This window comes from Sphaeramia orbicularis, chromosome 13 (genome assembly GCF_902148855.1).
Source record: "Sphaeramia orbicularis chromosome 13, fSphaOr1.1, whole genome shotgun sequence".
Lineage (NCBI taxonomy): Eukaryota > Metazoa > Chordata > Actinopteri > Kurtiformes > Apogonidae > Sphaeramia > Sphaeramia orbicularis.
The window spans coordinates 53,153,965-53,176,949 of NC_043969.1; the positions used below are offsets into that span (position 1 = coordinate 53,153,965).

General features: G+C 44.7%; 1 protein-coding gene across 1 annotated transcript in view; it reads left to right on the plus strand.

The window, feature by feature from the left end:
- Nucleotides 1-22,985, plus strand: part of LOC115431221 (unconventional myosin-XVIIIa-like) — a 339,665-nt gene that overhangs the window by 294,190 nt on the left and 22,490 nt on the right. The window contains exons 35-38 of the mRNA XM_030151449.1: nucleotides 460-606; nucleotides 968-1,081; nucleotides 11,788-11,904; nucleotides 15,297-15,380. Coding sequence (XP_030007309.1) covers nucleotides 460-606; nucleotides 968-1,081; nucleotides 11,788-11,904; nucleotides 15,297-15,380 — 462 coding nt within the window. The remainder of the gene's footprint in view (nucleotides 1-459; nucleotides 607-967; nucleotides 1,082-11,787; nucleotides 11,905-15,296; nucleotides 15,381-22,985) is intronic.

Here is a 22,985-nt window from a genome sequence, read left to right on the forward strand (position 1 = left end):
ACATGTCCCCCGGTCTGGACTATTACAGGTGTAACGGGCCAAAGTGTACCCCGGTCTGGACTATTACAGGTGTAACGGGCCAAAGTGTACCCTGGTCTGGACTATCACAGGTGTAACGGGCCAAAGTGTACCCCGGTCTGGACTATCACAGGTGTAACGGGCCAAAGTGTACCCCCGGTCTGGACTATCACAGGTGTAACGGGCCAACATGTCCCCCGGTCTGGACTATTACAGGTGTAACGGGCCAAAGTGTACCCCGGTCTGGACTATTACAGGTGTAACGGGCCAAAGTGTACCCCTGGTCTGGACTATCACAGGTGTAACGGGCCAACGTGTCCCCCGGTCTGGACTATTACAGGTGTAACGGGCCAAAGTGTACCCCGGTCTGGACTATTACAGGTGTAACGGGCCAAAGTGTACCCCCGGTCCTCAGAACTGATGTGGTGTCCTCCTCCCCAGGTGCGAAGTGGGGACCTGGAGGCTGAGAAGCGCCTGAGGAAGGACCTGAAGAGAACCAAAGCCCTGTTGGCCGACGCCCAGATCATGTTGGACCACATCAAGAACAACGCCCCCAGTAAGAGGGAGATCGCCCAGCTCAAGAACCAGGTACCAGACCCCCCCCCCCCCCCCCAGGGTGCCATAACAATAAACACTTCTGTGGTTAGTTTAGGTCATTTAAGTTATTTGTAAAACACAGAAAAAGATGAAAAACAGTGAAAGAACAGATGAACAGACGTAGAAGAGAGAGAATGATGGAAGATGAAAACAATAGTCATGTCCTCCTCCATGTCGGGGCTTTGTCCATCCTCTGTCTCACTCTTGTCTGTCTCACCCTTGTTTGTCTCGCTCTTGTCTCTCCTCTTTCTCACTCTTTTCTCTCACTCTTGTTTGTCTCACTCTTTTCTGTCTCACTCTTTTCTGTCTCACTCTTTTCTGTCTCACTCTCTCCTCTCCTCTTGTCTTCCAGTTGGAGGAGTCGGAGTTCACCTGTGCAGCTGCAGTTAAAGCCAGGAAGTCCATGGAGGTGGAGATAGAAGACCTGCATGTGCACATGGAGGACCTGTCCAAGAGCAAACAGGCCGTACGCACACCTGCACATACACTGACACTGACACTGACACTAACACTAACACTGTCTCTAACACTAATACTGACACTAACACTAATACTGACACTAACACTGACACTAACACTAACACTGACACTGACACTAACACTGACACTAACACTGACACTGACACTGACACTAACACTGACACTAACACTGACACTGACACTAACACTGACACTAACACTGACACTGACACTGACACTAACACTGACACTAACACTGACACTAACACTAACACTGACTCTAACACTAATACTGACACTAACACTAATACTGACACTAACACTGACACTAACACTAACACTGACACTGACACTGACACTAACACTGACACTGACACTGACACTAACACTGACACTAACACTGACACTGACACTAACACTGACACTGACACTGACACTAACACTGACACTGACACTGACACTAACACTGACACTAACACTGACACTGACACTAACACTGACACTAACACTGACACTAACACTGACACTGACACTAACACTGACACTGACACTGACACTAACACTGACACTGACACTAACACTGACACTGACACTAATACTGACACTAACACTGACACTAACACTAACACTAACACTGACACTTACACTGACACTGACACTACCCCATCCTCCTCCTCCTCCTCCCTTCCTCCCTCATCATCCCCCCCCCCCCCCCCCCCCGGTGCTGGTTCTGGTCCGTTCCACTCCCTGCTACTGTGTGTTCTGTGGTTCTGTAGTTGAACAGGATGATGGCTGGTGCTCCGTGTCTCTGTGTCCGTCCGTCTGCTGCCAGGCTGGTCCATCTGTGCTGGTGTCAGAGCAGCAGTAGCAGTCGTAAATATGTGTCAAAGCTTCGCCTTTAGCCAGAGATAAGGGGTCAGAGGACACACCTGTTCCCCCATAGCCCCTCCTCTCCCATAGCCCCTCCCCCATGCCCCCCCCCCTTCCTAACCTGTCTGTATGTGCTTCCGTCATGACTCTACCTTCTACATAGATCTTCTTTTTTTTCACCTTTCCTCTTGGACTCTTCTTCCCTTACGGTCTGTATCTTTTTACAGTCTGTTCTCTTCAGTCTTTCCTTTTCTTTCCTCTCGACGCCCACCCCTTTCTTTAGCGTATTTTCAGTCTATTACTGAAGATTAACCTTTTTCTTCCCTCCTCGTTAAAGTAAAATTGTCGACTTTGTTGAAACTAATTTAAACGTGTCTCGGAGTCTAATTTAAGAAGGATCAAACGCGGCTCCTTGGAAACTGTGAGCGCTCGTATAATTATCAGGCAGAGGTGAATGGAACGTTCCACAGCGGAGTGAAGGGTACAGATAATAGAGTGGACTGAGCTGGAGGTCAGCAGGCACATACTGGACAAGATGGACGGACGGACGGACGGGCAGAGGAGGAGGAGTTGTGCAGTCAACGTGACTGTTTTGCTTCCTCTCACCTTAATTTGTTATTCACAAATTTTTTTTTTACCCAGTGAAACAGAAAAAAAAAAGACAGGAAGCGAGGCCGCACACTTACAACGTACTGTGAATGTTTCTTTTGTCCTTCTGCTGTTTTTCTGAGGCTTTGTTTCCGAAATAACCAGAAATCAATCAAGCGCTCTGGGGAGTTTTCCACTGAGCAGAATGAAATCTGCACTGCGGCATCACAAGTTTCTGTGTTTAATGAGAATTATACTTAAACATGCTACACTGTAAATAAAAAAACGGTATTATTCCGGCAGCTGGGGCGCCAATAAAATACTGTTAAATAACAGAAAATAACCATCTGATAAAAATACGATAATTTTCCATAATTCAAATACAGTTTTTTGCCCTAAATTTACATGAGATTTTGCTTTTTTTTTTTTTTACTTTTTAATGTTTAACAAAGAATATTTACATGGCCAGGCGTGCAGCAGCCCGAGCAGTTGTGGAGGCAAAAACTCAGGTCTGGGTGGAGTTCAGGGAGACCATGGAGGAGGAGTATCGGTCAGCCTCGAGGAAATTCTGTCAAACCGTCCAGCGCCTCAGGAGGTGAAGCAGTGCACCACCAACACTGTTTCCAGTGGAAGTGGGAGGAGCTGACCTCCACTGGGGGTGTGGTCGGACGGTGGAAGGAATACTGGGAGGATCTGCTCAATCCCACTGACACGTCTTCCATGGAGGAAGCAGAGGCTGAGGTCCCAGAGGTGGACTGGTCCAGGTCCCAGAGGTGGACTGGTCCAAGTCCCAGAGGTGGACTGGTCCAGGTCCCAGAGGTGGACTGGTCCAGGTCCCAGAGGTGGACTGGTCCAAGTCCCAGAGGTGGACTGGTCCAGGTCCCAGAGGTGGACTGGTCCAGGTCTCAGAGGTGGACTGGTCCAAGTCCCAGAGGTGGACTGGTCCAGGTCCCAGAGGTGGACTGGTCCAAGTCCCAGAGGTGGACTGGTCCAGGTCCCAGAGGTGGACTGGTCCAGGTCTCAGAGGTGGACTGGTCCAAGTCCCAGAGGTGGACTGGTCCAGGTCCCAGAGGTGGACTGGTCCAGGTCTCAGAGGTGGACTGGTCCATCACCCAGGTGGGTGGACAGCTCCTCAGTGGCAGGGCACCGGGGGTGGATGAGGTTCACCCTGAGTCTTGGTCTGGATGTTCAGAACTGTCCTGGTGGACTCGTCTCTGTAACATGGCGTGGCAGTCGGGGACAGTCCCTCTGGACTGGCAGACCGGGGTGGTGGTCCCCCTTTTTAAGAAGGGGGACCGGAGGATGTGCTCCAACCACAGGGGGTCCCACTCCTCAGCCTCCCGGGGAAAGTCTGTTCCAGGTACTGGGGAGGAGGATCTGACCAATAGTCCAACCTCAGATCCAGGAGGAACAATGTGGTTTTCATCCCGGTCGTGGAACGCTGGACCAGGTCTGTACTCTGCATCGGGTGCTCCAGGGTTCATGGGAGTTCGCCCAACCGGTCCACATGTGTTTTGTGGATTTGCAGAAGGGGTTTGACCGTGTCCATCGTGGTATCCTGTGGGGGGTGCTTCGGAAGTATGGGGTCTGGGGCCCTCTGCTAAGGGCAGTCCGGTCCTTGTATGACCGAAGCAGGAGCCTGGTTCACATTGCCAGGAGTCAGTCAGACCTGTTCCAGGTGCATGTTGGACTTCTGCAGGGCTGCGCTTTGGCACCGGTTCTGTTCATAATTTTTATGGACAGAATTTCCAGGTGCAGCCAGGGGCCGGAGGGGGTCCGGTTTGGGGACCACAGGATTTCATCTCTGCTTTTAGCAGATGATGTTGTCCTGTTGGCCTCATGGAACCTGGACCTTCAGTGTGCCCTGGGGCGGTTTGGAGCCCAGTGGGATGAGGATCAGAACCTCCAAATCTGAGGCCATGGTTCTGGACCAGATAAAGGTGGTCTGCCCTCACCAGGTCAGCGGAGAGTCTTTGCCTCCAGTGGAGGAGTTTAAGTATCTGGGTCTGGTTCACAGTGAGGGAAGGATGGAGGTTCAGATTGACAGGTGGGTGGGTGCAGCGTCTGCAGTGCTGCAGTGCTTGTATGGGTCTGTTGTGGTTCAGAAGGAGCTGAGCCCAAAGGAGAAGCTCTGGATTTCCCCTCAGTCTACATTCAGACCCTCACCTGGGGTCATGAGCTGTGGGTCAGGACCCAAAGGACCAGATCCAGGACCCAAAGGACCAGACCCAGGATACAAGCAAATGAGTTTCCTCTGTAGGGTGGGTGGGTCCACCTTTAGGGATAGGGGGAGGAGCTCAGTCACCAGGGAGGAGCTTAGAATAGAGCCGCTGCTCTTCCACATCCAGAGGAACCAGCTGAGGTGGATCAGACATCTGGTTCAGATCCTCCAGAAGGAGACCTGAGGGAAGACCTAGGACACACTGGAGAGACTATGACTGTGGACTGGACTGGGAACGCCTCAGGGTCCAACTGGAAGAGCTGGAGGAGGAGTCTGAGGAGAGGGAGGAGTCTGGGCATCCCTGCTTAGACTGTTGCCCCCATGACCCGGCCCCGGATAAGCAGAAGAGAATGGATGGACAGATGTTTCAGATGCATTTTTTTAATGTATGGAATGTCCTTGGCAGTGGACAGTTTTGTTGGAGGGCTTCTTGTCCACAAAGGTGGACAGTAAACCCACAGCTGGAGGTTGTTCAGCAGATCACAGATCAGTCCAAACTGATCCTGTAGTTCATTGTGTGTCTGAGGGTCTAGACAGACTGAACCCATGTGGTCTGGACAGGATCACCTGCAGAACCCTTTGGACAGTGGGTTCAACTGTGTCCACATGTGGACGTTGTGCATGAAAGGGTTAATGTGGACATATGGTCCAGTACGTCCACACGTCCATGGAGAAAACAGCCTGCATGCTCTGAACAGATGTAACAGTTTGATTTCTGTACGTGTTGACGTCCGTTCCCTTTGTTTTCCCTCTTTTGTCGTCACTGTTTGAAAGTGTTGCAGTAAAGTGAAACCACTGCTGAAAATCAGGTCATGGGACAGAAGTCAAATGGCTGCGTGCACTCGTACGACTGTCATGACTGATGCAGCGCAGCTTCAGTAAAGAACACATTTTCCTACTTTTATGAAACTCATAAGAAACGACACATTTATGAAGAGAGGACTGGAAATGAGCTGAATAAATCATGTAATTAAATGAACCAATGAGACGTCCCAGAGGACACATTTTCTTACATTCCGCTGCAGATCACTTTCAGCGAAATAGAAATCCTGTCAGAGTTATTTAAGGTGGAATCCTTCACCTCAGCAGCACAGTTTCACTGCAGCGAACCCACGAAGCCTTTGGTCGTATTTTCTGTTTTTTAAAGGAAGAAACCAGGCTCTGCTTTTATTCCCACATGGCCCTTATCATGTGGCGTATTGTTTTTACACTGTAAAAAAAATATCTGTAATTTAAAAGAATTTTCACTGTTTATTTGACAGATTTTTCTGTATTTTTCAGATACAGGAAAATATCAATGAAATGACAAAAACAGACTGTGATTTTACATGTCAAATGTAATGGGCAAGAATCTGGAGATATGATATATCACGATATATCATGAGACTGTTAAAAAGGCAATTTTTTGTCTGTTTCTTTTTTTTTAATGATTATTTCCTTGTAGAATTGAATTACAGCATAAATCTGCACAAATATTAAACACATTTTTATTTGATGAGAACAGGAGCTAATGTTATATCACAAACTTTTCCTGTGTTAAAAGTTTTTCTTTAATTTTTTTTTTTTTCTTTTATTTCTGTCTTTAACTTTTTTATTTTATTTTCTATATTTATTCCTTATTTATTTATTTATTTATTTTTACTTGTCCCTCACCCTAACAGTAGAATGGTAGTCCTTCTGCCTTTTGGTGCTTGTGTTCAAACTGACATTGTGTTTTCCAGACATTCCAGTTCCAGATCCTGTTCAAATGTTCAGATTCTATTAGTTCACAGCTAACATCAGAACAGGATTTGAGTTCAATCCAAACAAAGGAACCAACATTATTGAATAAAAGAGTGTGAAATAAGAATAAATGAAATATAAACAAAAAAGAAAAACAAAAATGAACCTCCAGAATATCTGCTTTAGAATAAATACTGAAAAATATTGATACAGTACTTTTTAATATTGATACAGTATCATGAAATGAAATATTGCGATATATCGCAGAACCCATATTCTCTTACAGCCTGTTCCGTTGCAGGTCGGTGTCAGTGTGTGGAAATCCTGTCAGAGCCATTTAAGGTGGAATCCTTCACCTCAGCAGCACAGTTTTACTCCAACAAACCGACAATGAAGCGCCTTTGGTCGTATTTTCTGTTGTTTAAAGGAACAAACCAGGCTTTGCTTTTATTCCCGCGTGGCCTTTATCGTGCGGCGTATTGTTTTTAGAAAACCCCAGATGAGACGGACAGAAAACAAATACCACTTAATTGTTTCCCCCCAAATGCCTGACCCATTTATCTGGAAGTGGAAAAAGGTGCACAGATAAGATGAATGTGTCAGCAGCTGTTGGTTTTTTTTTTACAGCGGCGTCTTTGAGTTCGACCTCCAGCCCTGACACAAATGCTTATTGCATAAACAGAGGCTGTTTTTTTCTTTCATGCAGCACCAGCCGCATCATATACTGCAATTCAGCAAAGATAAAATCATGCAAATAACATTTCTTTCAGATGGTCGGCCATTTTCAGCCCCCCCCTCCGCCGCCGTAATTGCAGTGTTTTCAGAAAATTGTCTCGCATGTTTTCTGACAGCTTTATTTTTCCGCAGGCAATCTGAAAGGAAGAAAAGTAAAAAACAAAAGAGCCGAGCCCCCGTAATTGGCGTCAGATTGTAGCGACAGCCTATTGTTAAACATGTTAAATGACAGTTTGATGCTACAGAACAACACATATTTGTTTATGTCCGTCACAATATTTTTTCTCTGCCGCATCCACATGCTTTTATCTTTTATCAGCGCTCAGCGAGGCCAACGGTGGATCTAAAAAAAAAAAAAAAAACACTAAACAAAGTGTGATATGTAAATGAATTTGCCCCAGATTCAAGGTGGATATTTTTAGTTTTTCAACTGCACCTCAGTGTGTCTCAGCAGCAGCGGGTGGTTTTATTAATAAATAAGACATAAATAAACGTGAACCTGATAATTCACACAGATATTTTGTTCCTTTCGTCTTTGGTCGTTTGATCGCTGCAGTTCTGGCGTTTCTTCTCCATCCATCTGGGGCTGTTTGGCCTGCACTGTAAAAAAGAAAAACAGAAAAAAAAACACGGTATTATCCCAGCAGCAGGGGCGAAGAAATAATACTGTAAAATAATGGAAAAGAACCACCTCATAAAAAATACAGTAATTTTCCATAATTCAAATACAGTTTTTTGCCCTAACTTTACATGAGATTTTACATATTTTTTTACTTTTTAATGTTTAACAAAGAATATTTACATGTATTAAAACAATCCAATTCCCTATAAATATATATATAAATAATTTTCAGTGAGACTCAGTTGTCCAATCCACTGATAAAAACTGTATTTGGACAGTTTATCAGTGCTTATACATGTTATACATTCACAAAAATACATTTATTCAACATTTTTGTTGTGAAACCTCCTGTAATTACACAAGATATTTGTCAATGAACAAACAAGTCTGGTTCAACTGACAGAACTAATACTTCTGTTACCGTTAACTGTCAGGAATTTTATCTGGTTTTATTTTATTTATTTTTTACAGTATTAAACCTTAAATTAACAGTTTAATCTCATAAACAGAAAAGAAGTATTTGTGAAATTACGATACATTTGCAAATGTAATTTAACTGTATTTTTCTGTGAAAAAAGAAAAAAAATCTTTTAAAAAATGGAAATTTTCTGATTATTCACAGTTACAGTTTTTTCGTGGTGTTTTCCATTTCACATGTAAAATCACAGTCTGTGTCATTTCATTGATATTTTGCTGTAACTGAAAAATACAGGAAAAATCTGTCAAACAGTGGAAATTCAGTTCAATGACAGATATTTTTTACAGTGTGGTGGGTTTAATCAGATGGATGCCGTCCCTGACTCATCTCATCTACTCACTCTGTGCATAAATGAGTTCATTAGCCTTTTTTTCACACTCACATTATTCATCATGTATTAATCCTTGGCCCTCCACTGCCGGCCTCTCTCCTCCTTTTGTGTATTATCTCAGTCATTAGAGGAATCGGATTACTTCACTAACAGCCCCTCCCCTCAGCTGCAGGTACCAGGACTCTTAATTGGATGTGATGGTGACGAACCAGGCCTTAAACGAGCCCTGGAGTGGGCTGTGATCAGAGGGGCCGGGTGGGCTCTAATAAGGCCTGTCCTCAGAGGGGACGCACATGCACGGCCCTGCACGGGGGGGGGGGGGGTCGGGGGGGGGGCATTACAGCCGAAGGAAACCCGGGCTACAGCCACACTCATGCCATGTTTCTACGACGTGGTACCAAGGCTATTATCGTTAACGAAAACTAACGAAATGACAAAAACTAGAACTGAAAAAACATTTTTATTAACTGAAATAAATAAAAACTAGAATTAAAAGAAAAAAAGCGAACTGAAACTGTATTGTGTGTTTACAAAACTAACTAAAACGGATAAAAATTCTGGATCAAATTCCCTTGGTTTTGGTCTTTGTCAATGTCAGATTGATGTTAAATGGATTTCTTTGTCTCTCTCAGTTTTCTGTGCTGTCTCCATATGACACTTTTTGCTCCGTCACTTGTGTTCACTTGTGGTTTCCAGTCGTCTTCTGGTCCCCACTCTACCTGGAAACATGGAGACTAAAGTTGGGAGAAAGCAGCACACTGTAAAAAAAAAAAAAAATCTGTAATTTAACTGAATTTTCACTGTTTATTTGACAGATTTTTTTCTGTATTTTTCAGATACAGGAAAATATCAGTGAAATGACAAAAACAGACTGTGATTTTACATGTCAAATGAAAAATAACATGAAAAAACTGTAACTGTGAATAACCAGAAAATTTCCATTTTTTGAAAGTTTTTTTTCTTTTTTCACAGAAAAGTATAGTTAACTATTAATTTAAAGTTTAATACTATAAAAAAAAATAATAAAACTAGATAAAATTCCAGACAGTTAACGGTAACAGAATTATTAGTTCTGTCAGTTGAACCAGACTTGTTTGTTCATTGACAAATATCTTGTGTAATTACAGGAGGTTTCACAACAAAAATGTTGAATAAATGTATTTTTGTGAATGTATAACATGTATAAGCACTGATAAACTGTCCAAATACAGTTTTTATCAGTGGATTGGACAACTGAGTCTGACTGAAAATTATTTATATATATATTTATAGGGAATTGGATTGTTTTAATACATGTAAATATTCTTTATTAAACATTAAAAAGTCCTAAAAATATGCAAAATCTCAGGTAAAGTTAGGGCAAAAAACTATTTGAATTATGGAAAATTACCGTATTTTCATGAGGTGGTTATTTTCTGCTATTTTACAGTATTTTTTTGGCGCCCCTGCTGCTGAATAATACTGTTTAATTAAGTTGTTTTTTTTTGTTTTTTTTACAGTGCATCTGTTGTCAGTCACTACCAGTGTATAAACCCAATTTGGTCTGAATTCATCTGAACTGAACCTAAAACAAAAACCCATTCCTCTCCTTCGGGGGGGGGGGGGGGGGGGGGGGTGTTAAAACATATACTCATTAAAAAAAAGTTCCTTTACTAAGAATGCAACCAAAGAACACCTAAAACTATCAAATATCTCTAAATAAAATAGAACTACTGATGCATCAGATTTACCTACATCATGTTTAAACAGGTGATGCCAGGCACAATAAGCCCCGCCCCTCACACGTTTCATCCATTATAAGTAAATGGGACGATTTTAAAAAATGTATAAAAAATTTGAACTTTAACCCACTTTTCCCAAAATGTAATCATATCTACTCTGGTAATCTATTAACCACATTAAGTATGAATTTAACCAGTAGTTTTGCTGCTAAAGTGCAAACAAACAATCAAAGAAACCGAATCAAAATCAGTACCCCCTTGCCTCTCCTTGGGGGGGGGGGTAAATCTGTCATGTAGGTCTACCTGACCTGGTAAAAACCCCAGACGTGGTTGTGTTGTGTAACTGTCCTCCTGCTGTGGTTTTTGTCCTTCTTTCTGTTGTTTTGGAGGTCACGCTGCTGCTGCTGCGGCTGCAAAAACTCATTTAAAACCGTCTGTGCTCTGGCATTACTATAGAAATGGTCCACACAGACGCTGCCACAGGCAAGTAGGTAACTATGGACAAACTATCCTAGCAACACTGTCATAGCAACACCCCCAGAGGGTGGATTTAGACGAGCTGGGACTGGAAGGATGCAGCTAATGGGGAACGAGGCTGCGATGAACCCAAGTACGACTGAGTTCGCTCAAAGCGTTCGGAAAAGTGTCAAAGTGTAAAAGCACTGCAGGAGATGAGCCACCGAATCACACAGAGACGAAGCACACGATAAAAAAGCAGCCCGAAGATACAAGTTTTCATTACGATGTGCTTTATTTAACAGACCATTAAGGGTAAATGACATGGATTTACCGCTTTTACAGCAGTGACGTGGCCAAGCATCCAAACAGCTGGAAATATACCGTAAACAAACAGTTTCACACACTGCAGACCATCACTGTACAGATATGTACAGCAGGACTGAAGAGTTTCAGTCATTCTGTGGCCGAGCTCGTAGTTCAATTTACTGTACACTGTAAAAAAAACCAACCAAACAAAAAAACATAAAAGAAACGGTAATATTCTGGCAGCAGGGGCGCCGAAAAAATACTGTAAAATACACCGTAAACAAACACAGTTCACTCTGCTGTCTGACAGCAGCTGGAACAGACACCGGTGGAAACGGCAGCAGCTCCTTCCTTCTATGCACATTCCTTCTGCCGTTTCCGCGTTTCAGCCGTTTCCGCGTTTCAGCCGTTTACGCGTTTCAGCCGTTTACGCGTCATGTTTCATCCATATAATATCATATGCTAGCTCTGCTGCTGTCAGGTAGCGGCGCACGCCTTCGTTTCCCACAATGCACAGCACGACAAAATTCCTCAGACGCCCAGTTTCCTCCTGACTGTGTTTGAAAACACATGGTTTGTTTGTGGTGGATGGAACTGAGAAAGAAGAAGTGTATTTATGGTGTGTATTTATGGTGTGTATTTCTGTGTGTGTGTGCGCAGCTGGAGGAACAGCTGAGTCGTCTACAGAGGGAGAAGAACGAACTCCAGTCCAGGATGGAAGAGGACCAGGAAGACCTGAACGAACTGATGAAGAAACACAAGGCAGCAGTGGCACAGGCAGGACACACACACACACACATATACACACTAAAAACACACACACTAACACAAGGCAGCAGTGGCACAGGCAGGACACACACACACACACACACACACATATACACACTAAAAACACACACACTAACACAAGGCAGCAGTGGCACAGGTAGGACACACATACATACACAAACATTAAAAACACACATACACACACATTAAACACACACACACATTAAACACACACATACACACACATTAAACACACACACACATTAAAAACACACACATACATACACACATACATACACACACATTAAACACACATGCACACACACACATTAAAAACACACATACACACACATTAAACACACACACACATTAAAAACACACACATACACACACATACATACACACACATTAAACACACATGCACACACACACACATTAAAAACACACATACACACACATTAAACACACACACACATTAAAAACACACACATACACACACATACATACACACACATTAAACACACATGCACACACACACATTAAAAACACACATACACACACATTAAACACACACACACATTAAAAACACACACATACACACACATACATACACACACATTAAACACACATGCACACACACACATTAAAAACACACACACACATTAAACACACATGCACACACACACATTAAAAACACACACACACATTAAACACACATGCACACACACACATTAAAAACACACACACACATTAAACACACACACACATTAAAAACACACACATACACACACATACATACACACACATTAAACACACATGCACACACACACATTAAAAACACACAGACACACACATTAAACACACACACTTACACACACATTAAAAACACATACACACGCACCTGGAAAACACACACATAAATATACACACACGCACATAAATTAAAACAACACACACACAAAAACGCACACACATTAAAAACACACATAAACATACGCAAAGACACACATAAATTAAAAAACACACACAAAAACACAAATACACATTAAACACACACACACACAAAAACACACAAATGCACACAAACACATTGACACACATGGAAAAACACACACAAATGCACACACAAACACACATGCAAAAACACACACAAACACAGTAAACACACACACATTAATAACACACACACAAATACACACAGGTTCATAATGTGCAGTTCAGTGCAGGTTTTTAACTCTTTGTGCATGAATTATGAAAAAAAAGTATCTAGATTTTTTTAGATGATTTTATTTGTCAAAATGAGGCTAAAGTTGAAATGCATTTAAATTGGTTTTCCCCCTGGTGTAAGACATCAGCACACTTACAGTTTGTGTTTTTTATGCTAGCGCTGTCATATCTGCACATGTTTTCAGGCCTGTGTCGTATCATCTAAACCTAATCCAGAGCTGACTGGTGAAAGCTCCACTTCCATTTTCAGGCTTTAACACTGAGCCTGTGAGCGGCAGCACATGGAGTCAGTTTAGAGGAGCACTGGTGTTCAGCAGCACCAGTGGACCCCCACCCCACCCCACCCCACCCCCACCCCGTTAGTTTTAATGGAGTATGGATGTGCAGACGAGACGCAACTGGAAAGAAAAGTGGAGTGAAAGAGTGTTTCTGTTCTGTCGCTGATGGAAGGATGAGTGATCTGCCTGCACCGTCCGAGGCTAAATGGAAGCAGCTGAAAAAAAAAAAAAAAAAAGAACAGTCCGATATTTCGCACAGGTCACAGTGAAATCAGATGGATCGGAACAGTTTCAGGATCGGATACAAGATCGGATAAATGCGATCTGGACGTTCAGACTGAAGTCACATTGGAAAATATTAGATACAGATCAGATGTAGGACCACATATGAAAGTGGTCCAGTTCAGATGTAGGACCACATATGAAAGTGGTCCAGTTCAGATGTAGGACCACATATGAAAGTGGTCCAGTTCAGATGTAGGACCACATATGAAAGTGGTCCAGTTCAGATGTAGGACCACATATGAAAGTGGTCCGGGTCAGATTTAGGACCACATATGAAAGTGGTCCGGGTCAGATTTAGGACCACATATGAAAGTGGTCCAGTTCAGATGTAGGACCACATATGAAAGTGGTCCAGTTCAGATGTAGGACCACATATGAAAGTGGTCCGGGTCAGATTTAGGACCACATATGAAAGTGGTCCGGGTCAGATTTAGGACCACATATGAAAGTGGTCCAGTTCAGATGTAGGACCACATATGAAAGTGGTCTGGGTCAGATTTAGGACCACATATGAAAGTGGTCCAGTTCAGATGTAGGACCACTTATGAAAGTGGTCCGGGTCAGATTTAGGACCACATATGAAAGTGGTCCGGGTCAGATGTAGGACCACATATGAAAGTGGTCCGGGTCAGATTTAGGACCACATATGAAAGTGGTCCGGGTCAGATGTAGGACCACATATGAAAGTGGTCCGGGTCAGATTTAGGACCACATATGAAAGTGGTCCAGTTCAGATGTAGGACCACTTATGAAAGTGGTCCGGGTCAGATTTAGGATCACATACGAAAGTGGTCCGGGTCAGATTTAGGACCACATATGAAAGTGGTCCGAGTCAGATTTAGGACCACATATGAAAGTGGTCCGGGTCAGATTTAGGACCACATATGAAAGTGGTCTGGGTCAGATTTAGGACCACATATGAAAGTGGTCCAGTTCAGATTTAGGACCACATATGAAAGTGGTCTGGGTCAGATTTAGGACCACATATGAAAGTGGTCTGGGTCAGATTTAGGACCACATATGAAAGTGGTCCAGTTCAGATTTAGGACCACATATGAAAGTGGTCTGGGTCAGATTTAGGACCACATATGAAAGTGGTCTGGGTCAGATTTAGGACCACATATGAAAGTGGTCTGGGTCAGATTTAGGACCACATATGAAAGTGGTCTGGGTCAGATTTAGGACCACATATAAAAGTGGTCTGGGTCAGATTTAGGACCACATATGAAAGTGGTCTGGGTCAGATTTAGGACCACATATGAAAGTGGTCTGGGTCAGATTTAGGACCACATATGAAAGTGGTCTGGGTCAGATTTAGGACCACATATGAAAGTGGTCTGGGTCAGATTTAGGACCACATATGAAAGTGGTCTGGGTCAGATTTAGGACCACATATAAAAGTGGTCTGGGTCAGATTTAGGACCACATATGAAAGTGGTCTGGGTCAGATTTAGGACCACATATAAAAGTGGTCTGGGTCGGTCCAGTTTCAGGTCTCAGTCTTTAAATCTTTCCTGTGCTTTGGTTTGTGTGTGTCATGTTTTTCTGCTCTCTGACTTTGTTTCTCCTCTTTTGTTGTTTTTTTTTTTTTTTTTTTTTTGGTGCCTACAGTCCGCTCAGAACCTGGCCCAGATCAGTGACCTACAAGCCCAGCTGGAGGAGGCCCTCAAGGAGAAGCAGGATGTTCAGGAGAAGGTGAAATGTGGCTTTATTTATTTTTTTTTTGCCGTTAGCGTCCTGCGCAGACAGTGACGAGGACGCGTAGTGACATTTGGAGTGGGTTTAAAAGGAGATGTTTGAGGTTAACAGTGTCAGCTCTTAAAAACACAGCCCTGACCTTATGGATGTGGACACATGCACGGTCGCACTTCTACTCAAAGTTTAGGCTTTACTTTTAAACATTAGCAGTGTGTTAGCGGTGTGTTAGCGGTGTGTCACTGTAATAGCTGCTATAGTGTTAGCGTAGTTTTATTTCGAGCACACAGACCAGGGCTCTGCAACCTTTAGTATCAGTCAGAACCATTTTGCCCCCCCCCCCCCCCCCCCCCTCCACCAAAAAAACAGTCTGGAGCTGCAAAATAATACCACAGCTTATAAACTTTTAAAGGTTTTAATCTTTTTTTGTACATTTTATCTGTTCCAACCACTGAACAAAAGTGCAGTGTGGAATGGATTCTGGAGTATGATTACTCTAAAAGTACACAGTAAAAGTAGTTCATAGTATTTGTTCTAATAGTATATGAAGGACTAATGCCAAAAGTACCAAATTCACAAGGTACTTATTGGAAAAATTAATTTTATTCTTCATTGAATTTAATCTTAAAGCCTATTTCAGACAAAAAAACAAAGACTTTTGGAGCTTGGAAGGGATTTTGGAGTATGATTACTCCAAAAGTACACAGTAAAAGTAGTTCATAGTATTTGTACTAATAGTATATGAAGGACTAATGCCAAAAGTACCCAATTCATGAAGTACTTGTTGGAAAAAATAATTTTATTCATCATTGAATTTAATGTTTTACAGTATTTCATAGGAAAAAAAAAACAGTTTTGTAGCTTGAAGTGGATTTTTGAGTATGATTACTCCAGAAGTACAAATGATTATTTCCTTGAAGAATTGAATTCCAGCAGAAATCTGCACAAATACTAAACACATTTGTATTTGATCCCAACAGGATCTAATGTTCTATCAGCAAATGTTCAAACTGTGTTCAAACTGAAATTGTGTTTTACAGACATTCCAGTTTCAGATCCTGTTCAAATGTTCAGATTCTATTAGTTCACAACTAACATCAGAACAGGATTGGAGTTCAATCCAAACAAAGGAACGAACATTATTGAATAAAAGAGTGTGAAAAAATAATAAATGAAATATAAACAAAAACACCCAAAAATGAACCTCCACAATAACTGCATTTGAATAAATATCTAAAAATGTCGATCCAGTACTTTAAAGGGAGCAGAAGAACTACGTAGGTCTGGGTAGTCTGAGGTCAAAGGTCATAATTACACTCATTATGGATTCAGTCAAACGGTGGAAGTTGCTTCAGATGAACGTCATCAGCGCCTCAGCTAAATGCATTCACATCGAACATTGTGTTATTAGTGGATAATTAGCCGTACTTTTTATTTTAGGACATGAACAGAGGGTCAGATGTTTCCAGTTGTGAAAAGCGGACTTTGAATGCATTTACAAAGGTTAACTTCATTACACCGTCATAGATGTTCTCCAAAAAAACCCTTTAAAGGCCAGTGTTCGACACCACCACTCTTCTGTAGAAACAGTCTGAGTTCCAGATCAGGGAACTTTATTGTCTTCATTACAAAACAACAGAACAGCAGAGCCTCACCTGAGCAACCAAGGACGAGAAGACTGGATTCAAACAGACGAGAATGACCTGGAAACAAGGAAGAACATGGAGAGGGTTTCCAACTGATTTAACAAGTACTGCTGTGAGTTCAAAATACCACAGACCCTGGAGACCACACTGGACCTGACAGACCCTGGAGACCACACTGGACCTGACAGACCCTGGACCTGACAGACCCTGGAGACCACACTGGACCTGACAGACCCTGGAGACCACACTGGACCTGACAGACCCTGGACCTGACAGACCCTGGACCTGACAGACCCTGGAGACCACACTGGACCTGACAGACCCTGGAGACCACACTGGACCTGACAGACCCTGGAGACCACACTGGACCTGACAGACCCTGGAGACCACACTGGACCTGACAGACCCTGGAGACCACACTGGACCTGACAGACCCTGGAGACCACACTGGACCTGACAGACCCTGGAGACCACACTGGACCTGACAGACCCTGGAGACCACACTGGACCTGACAGACCCTGGAGACCACACTGGACCTGACAGACCCTGGAGACCACACTGGACCTGACAGACCCTGGAGACCACACTGGACCTGACAGACCCTGGACCTGACAAACCCTGGAGACCACACTGGACCTGACAGACCCTGGAGACCACACTGGACCTGACAGACCCTGGAGACCACACTGGACCTGACAGACCCTGGAGACCACACTGGACCTGACAGACCCTGGAGACCACACTGGACCTGACAGACCCTGGACCTGACAGACCCTGGAGACCACACTGGACCTGACAGACCCTGGAGACCACACTGGACCTGACAGACCCTGGAGACCACACTGGACCTGACAGACCCTGGACCTGACAAACCCTGGAGACCACACTGGACCTGACAGACCCTGGAGACCACACTGGACCTGACAGACCCAGGAGACCCCACTGGACCTGACAGACCCTGGAGACCACACTGGACCTGACAGACCCTGGACCTGACAGACCCTGGAGACCACACTGGACCTGACAGACCCTGGAGACCACACTGGACCTGACAGACCCTGGACCTGACAGACCCTGGAGACCCCACTGGACCTGACAGACCCTGGACCTGACAGACCCTGGAGACCACACTGGACCTGACAGACCCTGGAGACCACACTGGACCTGACAGACCCTGGAGACCACACTGGACCTGACAGACCCTGGAGACCACACTGGACCTGACAGACCCTGGACCTCACAGACCCTGGAGACCACACTGGACCTGACAGACCCTGGAGACCACACTGGACCTGACAGACCCTGGACCTGACAGACCCTGGAGACCACACTGGACCTGACAGACCCTGGAGACCACACTGGACCTGACAGACCCTGGACCTGACAGACCCTGGAGACCACACTGGACCTGACAGACCCTGGAGACCACACTGGACCTGACAGACCCTGGAGACCACACTGGACCTGACAGACCCTGGACCTGACAGACCCTGGAGACCACACTGGACCTGACAGACCCTGGACCTGACAGACCCTGGAGACCCCACTGGACCTGACAGACCCTGGACCTGACAGACCCTGGAGACCACACTGGACCTGACAGACCCTGGAGACCACACTGGACCTGACAGACCCTGGACCTGACAGACCCTGGAGACCACACTGGACCTGACAGACCCTGGACCTGACAGACCCTGGAGACCACACTGGACCTGACAGACCCTGGAGACCACACTGGACCTGACAGACCCTGGAGACCACACTGGACCTGACAGACCCTGGACCTGACAGACCCTGGAGACCACACTGGACCTGACAGACCCTGGAGACCACACTGGACCTGACAGACCCTGGAGACCACACTGGACCTGACAGACCCTGGACCTGACAGACCCTGGAGACCACACTGGACCTCAGAGGTGAACCTTAGAGACCCTGGAGACCACATTGGACCTCAGATGGCGGACTCACTGAATCTACTCACTGCATGCAGAAATGACCAAAAACGGTCACTTGCCTGATAAAGGCTTAAAGGCTCTTTCGTCCCACTGGACCTGACAGACCCTGGACCTGACAGACCCTGGAGACCACACTGGACCTGACAGACCCTGGAGACCACACTGGACCTGACAGACCCTGGAGACCACACTGGACCTGACAGACCCTGGACCTGACAGACCCTGGAGACCCCACTGGACCTGACAGACCCTGGACCTGACAGACCCTGGAGACCACACTGGACCTGACAGACCCTGGAGACCACACTGGACCTGACAGACCCTGGAGACCACACTGGACCTGACAGACCCTGGAGACCACACTGGACCTGACAGACCCTGGACCTCACAGACCCTGGAGACCACACTGGACCTGACAGACCCTGGAGACCACACTGGACCTGACAGACCCTGGACCTGACAGACCCTGGAGACCACACTGGACCTGACAGACCCTGGAGACCACACTGGACCTGACAGACCCTGGACCTGACAGACCCTGGAGACCACACTGGACCTGACAGACCCTGGAGACCACACTGGACCTGACAGACCCTGGAGACCACACTGGACCTGACAGACCCTGGACCTGACAGACCCTGGAGACCACACTGGACCTGACAGACCCTGGACCTGACAGACCCTGGAGACCCCACTGGACCTGACAGACCCTGGACCTGACAGACCCTGGAGACCACACTGGACCTGACAGACCCTGGAGACCACACTGGACCTGACAGACCCTGGACCTGACAGACCCTGGAGACCACACTGGACCTGACAGACCCTGGACCTGACAGACCCTGGAGACCACACTGGACCTGACAGACCCTGGAGACCACACTGGACCTGACAGACCCTGGAGACCACACTGGACCTGACAGACCCTGGACCTGACAGACCCTGGAGACCACACTGGACCTGACAGACCCTGGAGACCACACTGGACCTGACAGACCCTGGAGACCACACTGGACCTGACAGACCCTGGACCTGACAGACCCTGGAGACCACACTGGACCTCAGAGGTGAACCTTAGAGACCCTGGAGACCACATTGGACCTCAGATGGCGGACTCACTGAATCTACTCACTGCATGCAGAAATGACCAAAAACGGTCACTTGCCTGATAAAGGCTTAAAGGCTCTTTCGTCCCACTGGACCTGACAGACCCTGGACCTGACAGACCCTGGAGACCACACTGGACCTGACAGACCCTGGAGACCACACTGGACCTGACAGACCCTGGAGACCACACTGGACCTGACAGACCCTGGACCTGACAGACCCTGGAGACCACACTGGACCTGACAGACCGTGGAGACCACACTTGACCTGACAGACCCTGGACCTGACAGACCCTGGAGACCACACTGGACCTGACAGACCCTGGAGACCACACTGGACCTGACAGACCCTGGAGACCACACTGGACCTGACAGACCCTGGAGACCACACTGGACCTGACAGACCCTGGAGACCACACTGGACCTGACAGACCCTGGACCTGACAGACCCTGGAGACCACACTGGACCTGACAGACCCTGGAGACCACACTGGACCTGACAGACCCTGGACCTGTCAGACCCTGGAGACCACACTGGACCTGACAGACCCTGGACCTGACAGACCCTGGAGACCACATTGGACCTCAGATGGCGGACTCACTGAATCTACTCACTGCATGCAGAAATGACCAAAAACGGTCACTTGCCTGATAAAGGCTTAAAGGCTCTTTCGTCCCACTGCGTCCCGCCTTCATCCTCTGTTCTTCAGTGTGTGTCCAGTGTCCAGTCCCGCCCATTTCTAAGCCCCTCCCCTCTGTACCTTTGACTTTCCATTAGTCTGTTGACGAGTACATCCTCCACGTAATTGATGTGTCGTTCAAACGGAGTCGGCGGCGGCGCTCGTATACGACACAGATGGCCGACTCGCTTTCCTAACTCCGACAAGCAATAATGCTGAACATGGCTGCGCTGTCACCCCCCCACCCCCACCCCCCCCCCCAACTGCTGCCGCCACCGCAGGAAACACCAACCAGCCGCAGCATGTGACCAATCAAACAAGAGCCAGATTAAACCAGAACCCCCCCCCCCCCCCCAACTGATATGTGTATGAGCTGACACGTACATGAAGATACACACCTGACACATCTGTCCGTGAACACACACACACACACAGACACACACACACTGAACGTACTGTACACTGTAAAAAAAAAAAAGTTTAAAAAAAAGGGTATTATTTCAGCAGCTGGGGAAAAAAATACTGTAAAAATAACGGAAAATAACCATCTCATAAAAATACGGTAATTTTCCATCATTCAAATACAGTTTTTTGCTCTAACTTTACATGAGATTTTGCATATTTTTAGGACTTTTTAATGTTTAATAAAGAATATTTACATGTATTAAAACAATCCAATTCCCTATAAATATATATATATATAATTTTCAGTGAGACTCAGTTGTCCAATCCACTGATAAAAACTGTATTTGGACAGTTTATCAGTGCTTATACATGTTATACATTCACAAAAATACATTTATTCAACATTTTTGTTGTGAAACCTCCTGTAATTACACAAGATATTTGTCAATGAACAAACAAGTCTGGTTCAACTGACAGAACTAATACTTCTGTTACCGTTAACTGTCAGTAATTTTATCTCTTTTTTTTTTTTTTTTTTGAACAGTATTAAACTTTAAATTAACAGTTTAATCTCATAAATAGAAAAGAAATATTTGTGAAATTACCATACATTTGCAAATGTAACTATTTTTCTGTGAAAAAAGAAAAAAAAAATTTTTTTTAAAAATGGAAATTTTATGGTTATTCACTGTTAGTTTTTTCGTGTTCTTTTCCATTTGACATGTAAAATCACAGTCTGTTTTTGTCATTTCATTGATATTTTCCTGTATCTTCAAAATACAGGAAAAATCTGTCAAATAAACAGTAAAAATTCTGTTAAATTACAGATTTTTTTTTTTTTTAACAGTGTAGTGTAATTTTTGCATTTCACAAATTCATCCCAGGGGCCGGACCGGACCCTTTGGCGCAGGGCCACTTTTGGCCCACGGGCCATATGTTTGACACCTGTGGTTTAGAGAATTCAGTCTTGTCTGGGATTTATTTGAATATGATGGCGAAGAAAATAAAAGATACAACAAAAGTAAAATTATACTAAAACTAAGCATTTAGAAAATGACGAAAACTAATGAAAACTGTCAAACCTGCTCTAAAAACGAATTAAAACTAATTGAATTAGAGGAAAAAAAAAGTCCAAACTAAATAAAACTAAACTGTAATGAAAAATCCAAAACTATTAGAACCTTGAGTCCAAAATGTTCATTCTGTTGTGTTTTTTTTTTGTCTGTATCAGGTCAGGTGTTTTCTCCTGATGAACCAGGGAGTTTGTTTGGTCGTTAGTAGAAATTAAACTCTGAAAGCTGTGGTGTAAGACAAACTGTTCTGTTCCATCTGTGGCTATTTTTAAGCACCAAACATTTCCCGCAGACTTCCACATACATCACAGAGCTTCCCGTCCTGCTGTCAGAATATCAGACGTCTTACCCAGATGAGCAGGCGCCGGATTAAAGACTGGAGAAAAAAGAACGACATGCTGTCACAAACAACACCGCATTATGGAAGTGATGTTAGATCACAAACAACTGTCACTGAGATGTTCCAGTATTAGATGGTACAGTAGGTTACAGCAGCCCAGAGGTGCAACAGCCTAAAAAAATTATCCACTGTAAGAAAAAAAAGACTACAGCCCAAAAAATTATCCACTATAAGAAAAAAAGACAACAGCCCAAAAAATTATCCACTATAAGAAAAAAAAGACAACAGCCTAAAAAAATGATCCACTATAAGAAAAAAAGACAACAGCCCAAAAAATTATCCACTGTAAGAAAAAAAGACAACAGCCCAAAAAATTATCCACTATAAGAAAAAAAG